The sequence below is a fragment of the Aythya ferina genome (assembly GCF_964211825.1).
Source record: "Aythya ferina genome assembly, chromosome: 1".
Lineage (NCBI taxonomy): Eukaryota > Metazoa > Chordata > Aves > Anseriformes > Anatidae > Aythya > Aythya ferina.
The window spans coordinates 178,242,401-178,260,731 of NC_140296.1; the positions used below are offsets into that span (position 1 = coordinate 178,242,401).

General features: G+C 39.3%; 1 protein-coding gene across 5 annotated transcripts in view; it reads right to left on the minus strand.

Annotated features, from left to right (window-relative positions):
* Nucleotides 1–549: 549 nt before the first annotated feature.
* DOCK4 (dedicator of cytokinesis 4) overlaps nucleotides 550–18,331 on the minus strand; it is a 250,160-nt gene continuing 232,378 nt past the window's right edge. For 2 of the 5 annotated variants that reach the window (XM_084534615.1, XM_084534616.1), the window contains 11 exons: nucleotides 17,250–17,333; nucleotides 15,688–15,807; nucleotides 15,192–15,313; nucleotides 14,748–14,868; nucleotides 14,160–14,241; nucleotides 13,817–13,926; nucleotides 12,534–12,701; nucleotides 10,364–10,436; nucleotides 7,671–7,784; nucleotides 6,713–6,774; nucleotides 550–3,697 (listed from right to left, as the gene is read on the minus strand). In XM_084534615.1, coding sequence (XP_084390741.1) covers nucleotides 3,272–3,697; nucleotides 6,713–6,774; nucleotides 7,671–7,784; nucleotides 10,364–10,436; nucleotides 12,534–12,701; nucleotides 13,817–13,926; nucleotides 14,160–14,241; nucleotides 14,748–14,868; nucleotides 15,192–15,313; nucleotides 15,688–15,807; nucleotides 17,250–17,333 — 1,482 coding nt within the window. In that variant the 3' untranslated portion in view covers nucleotides 550–3,271. The remainder of the gene's footprint in view (nucleotides 3,698–6,712; nucleotides 6,775–7,670; nucleotides 7,785–10,363; nucleotides 10,437–12,533; nucleotides 12,702–13,816; nucleotides 13,927–14,159; nucleotides 14,242–14,747; nucleotides 14,869–15,191; nucleotides 15,314–15,687; nucleotides 15,808–17,249; nucleotides 17,334–18,331) is intronic. The other 3 variants (XM_084534618.1, XM_084534617.1, XM_084534619.1) reach the window with 2 other exon arrangements.

An 18,331-nucleotide genomic window follows, 5' to 3' on the forward strand; every position in this document is an offset into this window, starting at 1 on the left:
CTGTCCTGCCAATAGGTATCTTTTAGCTGGCTCATGGGGCTGTTTGCAGACTCCTTTGGACAATTTGCAGGTAAGAAAGGACTGCCAGGGCAGGACAGCCAGGTGCAGTCTTCACACAGAGATCCACATGTAACTGCTCTGCTCCAGGTGAACTCGGCCATATCCATACCACCCTAAAAACTTTATTAGCAAGAGCCAACTTTAGCTTTGTGCTCTGCTCAGGACACAGGCCGTGATCTTCCTTGGGACTTCAGGGCAAGTAGCTCGCTCCCACTTACAAGCAGGAGCCCATCGGGAGGATGGGGCTGAATGGCACTGTTTACAAGCCAGCTGACTGAGCCTGCAGCCACTTCTGTGGCATCCCAGAGACAGCAGCAGCTCAAAGGCAATGTTTCAATACATGATCACCCCAACCATCGCGTCTATGTTAGCTAACGCTCCAGCTACTGAGAAGAATCAGCAACCTGTTCCTGTGGGTCTGCTTTTATGAGCTGCTGAATTGCTCGCCACCATCCCCAAAGTGACCAAATTGCATTTAGGAGCGATGCATAAAATTCAAACGAGACCTTTATTTACATTAGGGTTTCAAGCTCTGGATATTGCAACATACATAACAAAATTTCATACTACATTTTTATAGGAAATCAGGTTGAAAAGCTGATCTACAGAATCAATTTGTCAAAACCGGCTAAGCAGAAAATTTGTCAGCTCAGTTTTAGAGTACTCTGTCAATTTTATACCATCTGCTATCATTCAGAGTATTCCCGATGTCATGGTTGTAAAAACAGAGCGCTCATGCAGGTTAATTTACAATGAACTCTCACAGTGAATTTCACGTTCCTCACTTGTTCAGAAGAGCAGGTCAGTGCTCTCCACCTTGTCTCACAAAGCAATTAAGGATCCAAGTAGGGAGAAAACTAGATCCATCGGGAGATATTTAATACAAATGAATGTGGATTTAGCAAGACAAGGAGTCAGAACTTAAATTCCATGATAAACTGAATTATAATCTCTCATTCCGTAGAAAACAAGTTGTACTGTAAAGATTAATCAAGTCATTCTATTCCAATATTACCATTATGCAGCAGCCAAGACGAGTGCCTAGGTAAACAGAAACTCGTGAAATGTTTTGCTGCAAAGCTGACTTCAGTAACACACACAAATGATAAATTCAACAACTCTGCTCACTGCCAGAAATAAAAAAATGGCTTCAGGAGCAAATAACACTGATTCATACTGTGCTCAAGCACTAGCCAACAAAATCTATTAAACTACACAGGGGGAAAGAAAAACAAAACAAAACAAAAAGAACAAACAAAAACAAAAACAAAGCAGCTTTGTTATCTTACGTGTGACACCTTATTTAAATCTCAGGCACTACCTCTTTATATCAGCATAAATATGTAGCCTTCTACACCTTTTATGATGTGGTTACAGACACTAAAATGTTATAGTTGGAAGCAAGAGCTAGCTCAAGGAATTTCAGACTTTGAAATCAGCAAGATACAAAGCTAAAATTCATTTGTTCCTTTTCAAGTTATGAATACTTTCACTAAAACATAAATATTTTAACATATATTAATTTTTTCTGACATTCAAAACTGTAAAGTCAATATGGCAGAATTATTGTTAAAAGCACATATTTACAAATATTCTTTTTTCCATACATAAAGTATTTGGCATAATTATAACAATCTTACTGCATACACAACTGTTCGCTTCTTTTTCACATAATGGTACACTCCTTATTAAAATTTACCAATTATGTACAAAAATACTTGAACATTTATTATAGAAAACCTCTATAACCACCATCAGCAGCTTGTAACTGCTGAAGGCTTAATCGAGAGAATATAAAAAGTGGTCACTTTCTTCCAGTTAAACTATCAACAAATCAGACACAGCTAAAATCGACATGAGCTTCCCAACAAAAGAGGGAGAATATTTTTAACAGCATGATTTAAAATGCAGTTCATACATCTGCTCCCAAGCATATGTTAAATAGTCAGTAAAAGAAAGAGGATACAAAAAATACATACAGAAGGTGCTTTTTTTTTTTTCTTTTTTTTTCTTTTTTTTCTTTTTTTCCTCTCCACATTCCTACAACTTGGCATTGGCTTTCTAGATGCCGGTCACCAAAACACAACGTAAGGCCAAACGCCATCCTCCTGCAATAGGCGATGGTGTCGAACTCCAGCTAAAAAGCGAACCCCAAACCTGACTCCACCTGGTACGTGCACACCCCAGGAGCTGTTCAGAATCTTGGTAGGTTGTTATCAAATTGTTAACGACCTTTGAACTCACTTTTGAAATTTGTTGACAGATACCCATTAATTTGTGTTTTCTCAATTTAGTTCATTTAGTGGATTGCCCTGGTGCTAGCCAGCGCCAATTCTTGTACATGAATAAAATGAACATGTTTGTTTGTACCCAAGTAACACATAGACCACATTTTGGGATGAACTCTTAAAAAACAGCAGAGAACCTTCACTGGCAAACTGCTAGTTTTTAAAAACAAATCAAAACAAACCCAGTAACTGGAACAATAAAGGTAAATTGCACCTCAAAAAGAAAAGGATGCACTGGGTACAGCAATACAATCATGGCACAGAAATCTTATCAAGATTCACCATTAAGGTGCTCTCCACTGAACGAAATGCAGGTATTTCCCAATCTCAAAAATAACATGAACCAAGTATTTGCTTCAAAAATTCCAAACCATGTTCCTGCTCAGTTCTCTGCAGTATAACTTGCATCATATCTCAGTTTTTCCACAGACATTTGAAATGACCAACCTGCTCAACAGATAAGAGAAACAACTTCCAGCCTACTTGCTGAAACATCCTAGTCTACAGACTACACTTGGTTAGAAAGCGTGCATTTATTTCTAGTAGTAAAGGTCCAGTCAGTATATTCTGTGTTTTGTAAGAAGCATTCAGCTAGCTCAGATGAGAATTGTAGGGTTTTAGATTCAATTTTTTAAATAAAAACAAAGTACAAATAAAAGCATTTATCAGTATTCACCACCATGAAAGTAAAAAAAAAAAAAAAAGCCTCTCATTCATGCTTCCTGCAATATCTGGCAACCTAAGTTAGTAATTTCATTTAAAAATGTGCAACTTAATATTAACAAGCATTTAAAAATTATTGAAAAGAAAAAGTGGGCAAAACATTAAAGTGCCTAACTAAACGCATTTTACCATTTTTAAAAAAATACCATTTCCTAAACGGTCATGGATTGGTTGAGATTAAATACAAAAAAAGTGGCTTCTCATAACTGAGACACTTTTCGCGGCAGAGGCCTGGGCCGGGGAACCTGCTCAGTCCTCCTGCTGTTGTTCTCCAGGTTGTTTGGCCGCACCAGCTGCGGCTTGGGCGGCAGCGCCGGCGGGTCTGTGGCGGGCGGGATGGAGAGGCTGTGAGGTAGAGGAACGGGGCGTTTCAAAGTCCGCTCGTACACGCTGTAAGGTGGCGGGGTTTTGCTTTCTTTTCTCACAGGCTCCTCCGAAACGTTGTAGCTCGGGACAGTCACTGCTTGTTCGCTGCCTTGGCTTTCGAAGCCCGACGTCTCCGACGTGCTACATCGGCTGAGCGAAGAGATGCCGCTGCTGTAGCTCCCCGACAGCACCGGGGAATTGGATATGAGCCCCGAGGAGTGATACTCCACTGGAGACGGCGTGAATGACTGCACGGACCCCTGCTCAAACGAAAGGGCATAAGAAGAATTTACCCGTGGTAAAGCAGGGAGAGATTTCAGCCCCCAGACTGAAAACAAAGAGGCATTTGCACAGGTTCCATGGTTTGATAGATGTAAAGCGCTGCATTTCGGTTTTAATTAGGAACCAGTGAGAAACCAATAATGAGCTAGTTTCAAAAGTGCCCAAGTACACCCTAAGCAGTGCTCATGCCAGTAATTAATTTAAGTAGAAGCAAAACTGTATTTAAATGTTATCTGATTATCATCACACTCTGGAAAAATCTGGAAGCCTTTAAAACGAACTCTCGAGTTTCTCAGCTCTTTAAGCGCAATACATACCCACACATCGTGTCTGCCTAGTGGTGTCCTGCCCCCTAACGCCAAAACACAGGACTTGCATCGCATTCAGAGCCGATGCTTCGATCTCTTCTTCAACATCCATTTTCCAAAGCTGTTCCCACAACTTTTCGTTAAGTCATGCAACGAAAAGCACATTTAGGCCGTGGCGTTTGCACTGCAGTTCCTCCATCCCCTCTCCCGGGTGTTTTTCAGACGCACCGTGCTGCTCTGCATGACCCCAAACACCACCACAGCCCTGGGGACAAGGGTCCGGGGGAGGGCAAATGTTGCAGGTGCTACACCAGCAGGCCTGCGGGTCTGTGGGGAAAGTGAGGGCCCAACAACAGCACCGACAAGGAGCAGAGGCAGGGGCAGGAAAGCCCTATCTGACACTGTGGAGTCCTCTCCTAGCAAAGCAAGTTCAGCTAACGCTGTCAGATGCTAGAGCACACGTCACAAGTTGAAAAGGCTTTGCGACATGTCTGATTTTGACAAGAGCAGCCTGAGACAACCTAGATTTAATGGTCTCTAGCACAGACTAACAAAGAACTGGAGAAATCATGTCAAAGACACATTTCTGACCCCGGTTCTTATTAGACTGCCTGGCACCCAGCTGCTCAGCTTTAGGTGAGAGAAGTGTGAGCCATGCAACAGGGGTGAGGAGGGGAGGGAGTGAAAAGGGGCAGAAAGGTACGAGCTGGCTGCACTGACTTTATTCTGTTGAGATAATCTCAGTTATTAGGACTGGATCCGCAGCGCCCTGAAAGCAATGGAAAAATATTCATTTGCATCAGTGGGTTTTGGACTAAGACAGCCTTCTCTGGCAGAACATAACAACTGGAACAAAAGCTAAAGATTGAGCCATTCGAGCTACAGAAAAACAGAGCAAGTTTTCTTATAACCTCAGTACATGTTGAAAACATTTCACACGTTGTGGGGATGCTGCTTATTAAATACTTGCTTCAGATTCTGTCCCCCTGTGTGTAAGGAAGCTGCAGCTGCACTCCTATCCACACAAACATCCAGGGTCAAAGTTTTCAAATAAGTGATGCAATAGGTTCATGTTCCAAGAGCACTTGACACTTGGATTAAGTGACTATAGATAAGATCTAGAAGCTTTGCTTTTGTCACTCAGAACGGGAGCAAATATGCGTAAATCCTGCCTGCTTCAATTCAGGAGCTGAGCAAGGGTAAGCACTTAGCTCCTGACAGCGCTGCAAACTGCTCCTGTTGGCGGTGAGTAACAGTCTAGACACCCAAAGTGTCTGGAAACTCATGGATGCCTGAAGCGAGATCCAGCAACTCTCACAAGTATTCTGGGCCAACATTCCTCTCCTCCCAGGTGGCATTCATTCCAGAGTTTGGCTGTAAAATGCTTAAATTCTGCCTGGGCCTTTAAAGAAAAGGTTAGGATGAGCTTGAGATACCCCTAAGAACCAGATGTACTGAGTCAATTGAAGAATGCAGGTCGCCACTCACCTTTTGTACAACACCCTAATGCTCTGACACGCTTCCTCGTAAGCAGCTAGTGCAAAACCTGGCATCAGCACTCGCTTCAGCAGAAGTGTACCATGGCAATGGGACTATGGGCACTTGACGTCAAGCAAAATCACTCTGTGTTGAACCTGGTCCACTTTGCAGCAACACAAGTGGAGAAGTAGCAGGCTCATGGGACAGTAGGCAGAAAAATGACTGCAGACTTGTGGTTAGGGACCTCAAGGGAAAGGAGGCATTTTTGGGGTGCCACTTCCCTTGCCCCCAGGAGATGCGTACCCTCTGATTTGCTCTCCCTCTAGGTTGCCGACCCCTGTAATTCCAACTGCACAATTATCCCAGCTTCAATGGGTTGGCAGAGTTTATCCCTGAGACTAATGTTGTGCAGTCTGTCAGCAGCGGGGTTTTCATGGAGTGTGCACAGGCTGTGTGTTCATGTCCTCCGGTGCCATGGGAGACAGATTTCCTGGTCAGGCTTTCTAACCAATAAGATGTTGCACAACAAACGGGTACCAATATCTTCAAATGTCTTGAAACAGAAATGAAACCTGCTCAGTTTAGCCGCTGTTGCTATGGGCGCCCAGCTTCCACAGAAGAACCAATGCTTATTCACAGGCTGTGCCTAGTGTTTCCTACCGACAAGCTTCAAACTCCTTCCAACTTCTCACACAGCCTCCCTGGACAGCTCTGCAGAGGCACGGGGTGTTAAAATTGCTGGATCAGAGATTAACACCCTTTAACGCAACAGCTCTGGATGCTGGAGGAGTAAGAGGAATGGGCTGCACAACAGTGTCTCCTTAACTGGCATCTCCTTTTGCCACTGCTGGAGACAGCATTCTGGACTAGCTGGCACTTCTTACATTTATTTCTCACACTCCATTTTGTCCACTGACTCAGGTGAGCTTGATTGCACATGTTAGTGCAAGTCTGATACTGACACACTACAGAACCTGAAGGTTATGTTTCTTACCTGCAGTTTTGAAAATCTTCAGACCTGCTATGATTGTTATGACTACTTACTTTTTGGATTTTGAATAGGCATATGATAATGAACTAAATATATATAATTCAGTATAATGAATTAAAGATGTAATCCCAAATAACATATTTAATGTATATGATCTACCTCACAACACCTACAGTCAGTCCCACAAAGGAAATTCACTTGCAAAAAGACAGTACCTTCATTGGTGATCTGCCAGCAGGAGAAGGGGAAACAGTGGCTATGTGTCTTGCTGGTGATGCTGTAAAGTCAGAAAGATTTCACTGCAGTCTTAGCATTACAGCTTTACAATTTTCATTAAGAAATCTTTTTAAATAGATAGAGATCATTCTACATACAAACATTATCTCTGGTTCCCTCTATGTATTTGCTCAATAGTTGCAAATAGTCTTAGAGATACTGTTTATATATTTTTATTCAGGATTATTTTGCCATATAATCAATAAAATACAAGAAATTTCTGCATCCATCTTTTATTTTATACCACTTTAAATTGGTTTACATCCTACCAAATAATACAGGACTCAAATTAAGTCAGTATTTTCTTCTCCCCTTTTCCCATCCTCCTTTTTTTTTTTTCTTAAGAACTATGTTCTGTATTTTTAAGTAAGAAAAAATACAATACAAAATGTACTTACTTTGAGGCATAAGGCTAAAACTCCAAAAAGTTTCCACCCCCTTGAGAGCAATTATATTTCTAATACCACTTAAGAAGTCTTTTCTTTAAATGGAAATTAGTCTTTTGAAGGGCAAATTGGTTATAGGAACAGAACTCACGTACTTTCATGATTGCTGTGCATGTGGTAAGATTCTTTTTCTTTAATGATCATTTCCGATTGCTAACCTCTAATTATCATAAGATCAAAAGATTAAATTTGATCATCCTCCCTAGTTACCAGAATGAACTGTCTGAAACTACACAGTCATTAAATGAAGAGGCAGAGTACTGGAAACAGAATGCTACAAAGAAGCCTAATGAGATGAAAATACTTGAAGTTCTACAGCCTTCTATGTAAGTAATCAAATAATAAACTAACGTGCCCAAGAAGCTAAATGTTAGTCAGAGCGGAAAGAATCTAAGCACTCAAGTAAATCATTTTTTAACTGGAGCTTAGCCTGAGATGTCCATTAACTCACCAGTCTGTGCAGGTCTCGGTGGTACAGGAGGAGATATAAGCTTTCCACTCTCTGATGTGTTTCTGGCTTCTTTCCCACTGTCCAGGCTCCAGCTGCTGGGAGTGGTGTTTACAGCTGGAAGAGAATGCAAAAGCTGACACAGGCAGCACCACTTTTAGCTGTCACATTCAAGCTCTCTTACTTGCCTTTCTCTGCGAGGGTACAAATATGCAGAGTGAAAATGTTAAACAACTGTAACAGGATGCCTGCAAAACTCTCATGGTTGCATCATCATTTGAAAGGCTCTTAAGCAAAGCCTGTCAGTCTCCTGGTTTGCCTGACATATGCATCTGGCCCTTGGGTCAGTTTGAGATTGTATAGCAGTTTGGACCACCAATGACAGCAGCAGCTGATATACCACTCTGGTGTACTGCAAATCTCCCACAAAGGGAGATAAGCTTGAAGCCTGTTAATATCATCAGTTTATCTTTGCACCAGACTCCTATTTAAAGGTTTCTAGGTGTAAGAGAACAGCCTATTCACAAACTGTTTCCATTAACTCATTTTATATGCAGAAGGGACTAGAGAAAGGAACTCACCAAGTTCCAATCAAGATCCCTCAGAAAGCTTTCAGTGCTAACAGTCTTTTGTTGCCTGCATAGGCTATGAACTCAGAAGTGAAAGAAGATGGAAACAAGGGCACAAAATGGAGGGAGTGAAGAGGGGAAGAAATGTAAAAGCGTTTGAACAAAATCAGATTAAAATATTATGGATTAACTCAATTCATACACACTGTCTGTATCTGTGGTCCAGGAGCCTGCAAATTGACTATCACCTGGACATGTATAAAACTGGCCTTTGTATTATCTGTGTTACTTTTACCAAATACCATGTCTCTAACTGAATGATTCCCATAAAGTTTGGAACAGCTTAATAAATGGAACTGGATTATTTCTTGTTATCATAGAGCCACTGCTATTGGAAAGAGTAAGACAGACACAAAGGACATTTAACATGCACAGGATACAAATGAACGAAAAATTTGCAATTTTTCTTACACATCCTATAAACGGTGAACAAGCTGCTTTCAAAGAAAACAAACAAACAAAAAATGAGACAAACAAACAAACTAACAGAGGCGAAGAATACCTGAGAGCTTTAACCTCAAACCTCTTCCACCAAGTTAAAAGTTTTTCAGGAAGTAACATGAGCTCATGCCTTGCATGACAGTTTCCTTGTTGTCTGCTAGTGTCACACTTGTGAGGAACCACGTGGAAGAACTTCATGCTCATTTACTAAGATGGTGTGGAAAGCAAAGTGCTGCTGCTGAATGCTAATTCGTGTTAGCAATTATTGCTATTGTAGAAGCAACAAGGGCTTTCAGACGGACTGGAATCATGCTATACTGGCCTATACCAGACAACACAAAAAAAATTATATATATATATATTATTTGTACCGTATCTGTAACAATATTGTTACAGCATAATTGCACATCAGTTGACCCTGAGAATAGCGCACAGAATAATCTGTCTGTTTTCTAGAGGATCATTTTGCCTTTTTATTGCCAGAGTATGCAATTCACTGTTTGCTTTTTATGGTAGGCTGTCACCTAGCAGCATGGTTTTGCCCTCATCCTAAAAATGACTTGGCACCAGGCCTGGGTACTTCAAATGCCTGAATCTCTTGAGAAGCCAATTTTTTTCCTTTTAAGTTACCCTAGTAGTCAATTCTTTGGACTGCTAAAAAGTCTCCTGGAGAGAATACTTTATTTTAGCAATTTTGTAATGTACTTGGCTGCACAGACCAATGGAAAAGTTTTGACATTTTCATGTTATTTCATGTCTTTCACTCCTATGAAAAATTCCACTCTTCATTTTACACCAAAACTTGCACACACAAATATTTATAAAAATCAACTCTTACTGATGAAAATCTGATTCTTCGTCAGTTCTTGTTTACAGTATGCTCTTGAAATGTTAGCTTTTAATACATCTATTTTATTGTAGCCTTTATTCAGGGTGCAACAAAGGGTAGCACAATGAAATTATGGAGCACAAAATGCATAAAAGAGCACATAACAAAATCTTGGCAAAACAACTGTGCCAATAATATTGAATTTCCCCACGTGAAAAATTATAGAAGGCAATATTGTTATTGAAATTCATAGGTTTCTTTCTTATTTATTCTGATTAGGAAAAAACATACAAACAAACAGAATTTGATCTTTTCCCTTCCAAAGTGTAACCAGAATCACAGAGACATGTTTGATAAAGGGAACTTGCAGGTACCAGACTTCATGATCCTGCCCATGGAACTTCAGCTTCCCTTTGCCCTAGTCTCCAGAAGTCCATATTCAACAGGGTTCAACTCCCTACACTACTCTAACAAAGCAGGTGAAAGGACAGATCTCACACAATCTGCACCACCCTTTCCTTTAAACTCATGGGCCCTTCTGAGTTCACTCAGTTCGAACAGGCACCATTTACTCCTCTTTTCGGCAGTGCTTTGAAACTTGACAACATTAGCGTGCTTTAGTGCTTTGAGGCTTGGAGATGACATTATGTGCTCAAGAGTTGGCATTCTACAAGAACATGACATGAATTTTCATAGATTCCAAGAGTGGTAGGGTGATATTTGTGGTAGAGGGATGGTCAGGCCAGATGATCTTAGAGGATTTTTCCAACCTTAATGATTCTATGATTTCCACTCACCTTTGTCAGGGCCAGGCAGATTGGAATCACTTCGTGGCAAAGCACCATCTCCAACATGATTAAACAGCATTCTCTGTAAATTGAGAACAGCACAGTTTATGTATAACTGCAAATGTATTTGAGTAGCCTTTGAGAAAACAAATATATTTTTGTTGTTATCCCTACCACACAAGTCTACTTGGAGGTAGAGTGATAAACACCACCTACGAACATAAATAGCTTAATAAAAACACATGTATACGAACAGACTAGTTGTCTAAAAATTGTACACACTCAGTGGGAAGATTATCATATACTGAACTCTGTCAGTTTCCTGCTCCCTCCAAGATGAAACGAGGCTCATTCCTCAAGTGATATCTGAGTGAGTTAACTTGATGAAGTGCTAAACATGTGCACGAATAGATTTGCAATAACTTCATTGCAGAATCAGCATCTGGCCAAGGTGTAGTGTTTGAAGATATTTAAATTATGGCTGTTACCTTTGAAGATCATAATGTATTATTTCCTACCCTGACTTTTTAGTAGTATCATTCTTGTTTCTCTTGTGGATAAGACCTGATCCACAAGGTATGTTTTTCCTTTCTTTTTCTGAATATTAACTTAAAAGTGTCACAGAACATTTACAAAATTACTTTAAAATTCCACTAATTATTTCTTTTGGCAACATTCAATCAGTGGGTTACTAGTTTATCCTGACAACAAGAGTAAATAATATACAGTTAATTCCAATTTTACTTTTTTTTTTTTTTTTCTTTTTTCATTTTATTGAGGGAAGATCAGTGAAATCCAAACCTATCAAACCCTATTCTCACACCTCCTCCCAGTGTTCATGAAGGCCCCGTGCCAAGCTGCTGAGTCACTACACTGTGGTTCCACACAATGGCAAACCCATCTCCAGAGCAATCATCGTAGATCTTTTGCAGCACCATGTTTCAGAGTGAAGAATAAATACAGAATCACAGAATCCATGCCCTATTTGACTTGATTTAAAGCATCTTGTAAGTGAATGTATTGGTAGACTTTGACATAGACTAGGTTTGCCCATCTGTGCTGTGCTCTTCACACAGGATCAGGCATTTTCTTTTTTCCTGGAGTTACCATTACACTGAGGAGGTGTAACTATGTGTGTATTCTAATGTGATAGAAAATGCGATCAGATGTTCCTGCCTAGTGTGGATCAAACGTTCACTATGTAGCAAGTTTGCAGTATTTTAGGATTTGGTGGGCAAGTGTAGCGCTACTGCTGAGGTCTGTCTTCTGTTGTGAAGGTAAAGAGCAGAAGCTGAAAAAGCAACTGAAATTGGGGGAGCTAAAAGTGGCAAAAGCTGCATGAATTACAGAGAAATGAAGACATGCTGAAACAATGGAATATAAAACCATATGGAAGAACATAATGAGATGCAAAAGAACCAAAAATGTGAAAGCCAAAAAGCTCTAGTTGGAAGAAGAATAGCACAAAAACTAAGGAACCAGTCAATGACAATAGACAATCACCCTCAGAGCATGGAAGAAGCTGGAGAGACATCATACAATTGCTCAGTCAGAGATCACAAAGCAATCAGAAACAGATGCTGACAGAATGTAGCTATACGTAGAGAACCTTGAGCAGCAGTTTCAATGAAGGATCAGATGCAGTACTGCTGTGGTCCAGTTCTACTCAATCCATCAAACTTCCTTAAAAGAGGTTGCTACAGCCTGAAAGGACTAGATTTGGACTTGAAGAGCAGGAATTTGCCTGTACATCTCATGCTTCCAGGTTGAAAAAATATTGTGAAAATTACATTTGTTAAGCCATAACAAAGATATTCATAAAGGGTGGTCCTTTCCTCATTAATGTAGTGTGAAGCTCCAACCCAAACTGTAAAAGTTAACTTGTGTTAGAATAAAAATAGAAAGTACAAGGAAAAACGTGAGCATCTAAATTCTAATGAGAGTTGTGGTTGTCTCCAAGATATCTCCTTACAGTTGTCCTGAGGATTTCTTCATAATGTAGAGAACCAGAATTTTCCTTCTGATCACTACTCAGGAAATACAGCACTGGAGGAAGAAACTGCACCTTTCCCCAGAAAGATATATCCTCATTTATAGTTAAAAGCGCAAAAAGAAACTGTCAGGCCTTCTCATCTTTGAAACATGCTTCACTGTACAAGCAAGTTAGTTTTCTACTTACCCTCTCTTGGGACACTGAGGGTAGAGACAGATTGGGAGATTTTGCTGCCAGGCGAGTTTCTGGGTGAGTGGGGACTGGGCCTACGAGCTCCTCAGCCTCCCTTATCGAATCTCGGGTAGAGTGGGGAACAGAAGTCACATTCCACTTGGCAAAGCAAGAGTTTGCAGTCTGGGAGCAAAAACGGGATAATTTTTCTTTGCGGCAAGCTGTAAAACCGCGTTATTTAAAGAACATCTCCTGGTCTTTCCTGCACACTGGTTTGGCTCCACTACCAGTGAGAAAGTGCCCAATAGATATATCAGTAAGTACTCACTGAGGACTGTTAAGTCTGGCTAAGCTTCAATACTAGTTCTCAAGCCCTTAGGTAGTAGCATGAGGGCTTAAACTAGAAGATGAAAAACTTCAGACAAATCAGTAACTCAAGGAGCAAGAGACAAGAATGCAACAACTAAAGAGAAACCAACAAACCATGTCTAAAATAAAGGATCCTGAGCTACCACATCGTATTTTATCAGACGCAAAACTTCTGGTGGAAATGAGAATTACTGTTGAAAAGAGGGACTTCCACTATAGACTTCTCCTCTTTCTCATCTTCAGCAAGATGTGCATAGTGTAATGGTGTGGACTGAAATAGTGACTATATTAAAGGAAAGTGCTTTAGAAAAGCAGGTCCAATCAGAAGAAAAGATGAAATAAGGATTCCAAATTGCCTAGCTCACCAAGCCCATTTTGCACTTCAGATAATTCGAAAGATACGGATTGTATACAGACCTACGTAGCAATAATTTTAAATTAAGAACTCAACTCATTCTTTCCTCTGGAGTGACATAACATATTTTCTGAAACTCCACTGAAAATACGAATTGCCATGTGGACCGGGTTATTATCTCACAGTGGCTTAGCACTGTGATGGATTAGCTATTTCAAAGAGATTAAGGGGAGGTCAACATGGATAACTGCTAGGATAACTGGTAGTTTTTCCATTTTAGATCTTCTCTAGATTGAACAAATATTGCTGTTTTAGAGAAGCATGTTACATGATCTGGTAAGTCTTTCCACCTCTCACTCCAGTGAGTAAATATCAAAACCAGATCTAAACCCATAAAAGGAAGCAGAAATGTGATCAAGTACAGTGCATTCTATTCACCCCTCTTTCATGTGTGCTAAGCTGTTATTTATTAAAATATATATGTACCATAGCAGTGAGCAGACAAAATCTGCTCAAAGTTCAAGTGTCTTTAATGTCATCTTCACTTTTGGGGGCCTCCCAGAAAGTTTCCTACCTGTGAGGTTTCTGAAGGAGTAGGGTAGATGGCACTGCAGGGCCTCTCTCTCGGGGACAGGCAAGAGTTATCTCGGGAATGCTTATGTTTGTCAGACAACAGAGGAGAGGCTACAATATAAACGTGTCATGGGATTAAATACATACACTGATATTCAGGCATTTCAGTTCTCTAAGGCTATATATGACAAAGAAATCCTCTGCTACCAATAATTCTCATTCCTCAAAAAAAAAAGGCCAAATTCAATGTCTGGTGACATTGTGCAAAAAGTTATTTAAGGATTCAGCTGTGCAACATATCAAGAATCATTTAATTCAGTTTACCACAGGCGATGAGCACTGACCTCTGGCACTGGATGGAGCAGAACTGGTCACATTAGGTGAAGCAGAATGAGTAGAACTCAGGCTTGAGGTAGATGGACTAGGCTGTGCACAGAAGAGATGGTGTTATCACTGCATACTTACTACTTTGGAAAGCAAAAGTTTATAATACATTTCACTAAAACTTTTTTCCAAAAATAAAGAACTAGTAACTTGCTATAGAAGCTTTTCAACAAAACAGTATAAAGAACATTAACGTAACTACACAAAATGATTAAGTACAATATTGAATAAATAGAAATACAATTAATATGTTAAAATAATTATGTCACTGTGACTACTGGACAGAAATGTCTAAATAAGGTCAGATAATTTTGCAAAGTGAATTGATTCTTACTAATGTGGTCAAAAATTCATACTCCAACTTTGGAAGAAACATTTACATAAAAATTGTCCTTTGTAACTTAACGAGGTTAGCAGCCCGTTTAAATATTTGTTTTAAAAATGTATCAGCAGTGACTTTTAGATTTCTGAATGGAATAATAGAAACACTAATTTAATAAGTAACTTCACAAGAAAAAAATGGTTTGAAGAATGACAATAATTTGTACCTGCATGTTAAAAACTTCATCGGAGCTTTCTGATTGCCCAGTGATATTGCTGACTTCAGCAGAAGCTTGGGATGACAGTGATGACGATGAATACCGATTGACAGCTGGGTAACTCAAGGGACTATTATGAAAATAATGAAATACAAAATGGTTAACTGCAGTTGCCAATCATCATTTTTCATGTGAAAACAGCACATGACATTAACCTCTACAATTTAATTTGAATTTATTGGTGAGGGAGAAGGGGGAAGAGAGAAAGTGAGAAGCCTGAAGATTCATGCCTGAAGATACTTCGGGCTGACCTTAGAGGAAGGAAGTGTGCACACAAAACATTCTAGGGGTCATCTTCCATGTGTGCACACACTTCCAAGTGTGCACACAAAATATGGTACGGGTCATCTTCCATGAGGAACAACATTAACAGCTTTTATTAATTTAACTTGCCTGCGTCGTGGTATTACCCGGGCACCATCTGGACTCATAGAAACAGGTATTGAATTTCGGCATACACGAGGGCTTCCATTTGGGAAATGGATAGGGCTAGCTTGCACACATGCAGAAAATTCCTGCAAGGTGTGAAAAGACTGGTTACAATGAACATAACATCACTAAGTATTTTGTGACACACAGATATTCATTTGAATAGTTACAGCTGTGTTTTAGATCAGCCTCATCATTAGCAAAAAAAAAACAACAACAACAAAAAAAAAACATTTTAACTTTTTGTTGATGATACTTTCCCTTTAGTAAAACATGAATATTTTTCTCTGCACTGCATTGAAAGTTTATGAACTTTACCTCTGCTTTGTCATACTGTAATACTACAAGATGTAATGTGCACAAACAACCAAAAGATGTCACTATATGTTGCTTAGGAAAATTAAAAACCATTAACGCAACTAGACTGTCTCCTGGTTCACCTGTGCACCTGCTCATGTACCTGTATTCCCAAACTGGACTTCATCACAAAGAACTGATCCACCAGCTTTTTGTGCAAAGGCCTCATGTCCTGGGGCACGAACTTCTCATGCACTGCTAAGCCAAACTCCAAAATCTGTGCCTGCAGAAGAGACAGCAGGAAAGAGGGGAAAATATATTTTTTTTAATCTGTTTTCCTTACACTTTCATTACTTTTTTATTAGTAGTAGTATCATAAATGTTGGTCGTTCAAAAGATGAAATACATATTGTATTAAAATAATTTATTTACAACCCTGAGAAAACTGTTATCAAACCATGCCTAAGACAAAAAAAAGGGACACACAAGAGGATTTATGCCTCTTCATATTTTACTACTTGATTTTCCAAAAGATTTGGCTTATGTGAATTCAGTTCTAATCTAAAAACTACTACAGATAATGTAGTGAAAAATCTGGCTAAATGTACAAAGTAGCAGTCCTAAGCCCTAAATGAAATGAGAACAGATATCATAAAAAACATGAAAGAGAACAGCAATAACCACGTCCACCTGAGACCTTGGAGTGTATTTTCTGTGAAATCCTTTGTTCTCTGCTCTATCTCATTTCCACAGAGACCTCAGTAAGCAGTGGCTTTATGTATATCCCCAGTGTAAGGCACAACAGGCTTCAGAATAACCTTGCTAAAACTCCCATCTTGCTCGAATTTAGTCACAGGAATATAAAATATTGAATCAGTTAAATGGTGAGTCAGATAAATCTTAATATCAAAACAAAATAGTTATACTGTGCTGTAATATCTTTGGATGAGAGCTACTGCCGATGTTTTGAGTTGGCCTCTCGGGGGCAATGCAGCTGCACAGCATCACTGACCCCAGTTTATAATCCCAGCTGATGCATCCACACACCAAGCCAGCCTGGCCTTTCTGAATACTTTGTGTTTTCTGTTACATCACCTGTGTGTACCAGACAGGTTTTAACTGAAATTGCTGGGAGTCCACATTTTGTCATAGGAATTTACTAACTCTTATTTTTAAATTCTAAGGGTTAGTACAGAGGAATATTCATGATATAAGGACCACGGTAAATAGGAAAAATGAGGTAATAATACAAAGAACATATAATGAATAGAGCATTCCACTGTGTGGAATTTCTCCCTTTTTGCTCTTATGATAAACTTTGTTGTAAAAATAATGTCTATTCTGTACTAGTGGTAAACTGCAATGTACAAATATTTGGCTAAGCCATCAAACCTTTTAGTGAGAATGTCTGTTCTGTAGTAGTGGTAAAATATGTTGTGCAAATATTTGCACATGATCATCAGAAGACAAAAAATTGGCTCTTGTTCAACTTCTAACTTAGAATAGCTTGAATAGATTAAGATGATGATGAAAGGGACTAGGGAGAATATATTAACGTGACCTGCTTATATAGGAAGTTGCTGTCTATTTGGAATCTAATTCAGAAAAATACTGAAGACCGCTAAGCAGTTACTAATCTCTGAAATTTAATATTTTATTTGAGGACATATCACGTTAGCTAGAACAGCTGAACAGGCAACCTAGCCATTTTTTTCCACACTTTACCTGCTCGAGCATCAGCTCTCTCAAGCGCGTAATCTTCTCTCCATCCTCTGGATGGTTCAAAACATATTCTTTGATAAAGAATGCCTAAAGGAGAATAAAATCACAAGGTCATGTAAAAAGAGTAGAAACAAAAGACTTCTTTTTTTTAAACAACACTTTCTTCATGGTATTTTTGAAACAAAAGTTCCTTTTCCAATACAATTGAAGATGCTAAATAGTGCTAAATAATTAATTATTCATTTTGGCATTGCTGGAGTATGAACAAATAAAATGAATCCATTCTTTATGTGTAATTCTATCAGTTGTTCAGTATCCTGGACAGATCATGAATCAAATTTGGAAACCTGATTTGGAAATCATTGTTGAGACTAAACATCTCTTCCTCATTTACTGTGATCTAGAAGTTTTAAATAACTGCAAAGATTTAGGCAGGAAGTCTTCATACTAGGAGGTTCACTATCCGTTAAATATAAAGATACCTTAAGAACAACACATAATTGTATGCTGTTACATGTATTGGAGCTGTGACACAATCTTTTTCATTCTTAATATGATTAAGGTTTGAAAGAACTCAGTGATTTCAAAATGAAATTTTCAAAATTTCAAAAAGCCACACTTTTTTCCACTACAGGAACATCTGATAAACATCAAGGCATGTTAATGAGCTTACATGACTTTCCATGCCATCTTCAATGCTTAAATAGCACCAGCCATAATACCCTGAAGTCATTTTACCTACCAGCAGTAGCCTGGACATAGTTCATGCAACATGTTCACGGTTGCATCTTCCTTACCATGGCACCTATCCTACACTGCAAAGGGATTACACTGAATTCACAGCACTGCTCGGCTCTGTTCTATAAAGAAAATCCCCAGATGCTCCTTTGAGAGATTTACAGACCTTCTCAGAAGTGCATTTGTCACAAAAGGTCTCCGTTTGCATACTTACATACACACAGTTTGCTTTCCACAGAGCTAAGAGGATGGTAGTTGTTACTCTGTGCTCTGATTTCCACTTGTGTTAGTGATTCTCTCACTTAAATCCACCCTCCATCCAACTTCAGCTGTTAATATCTCTGCTA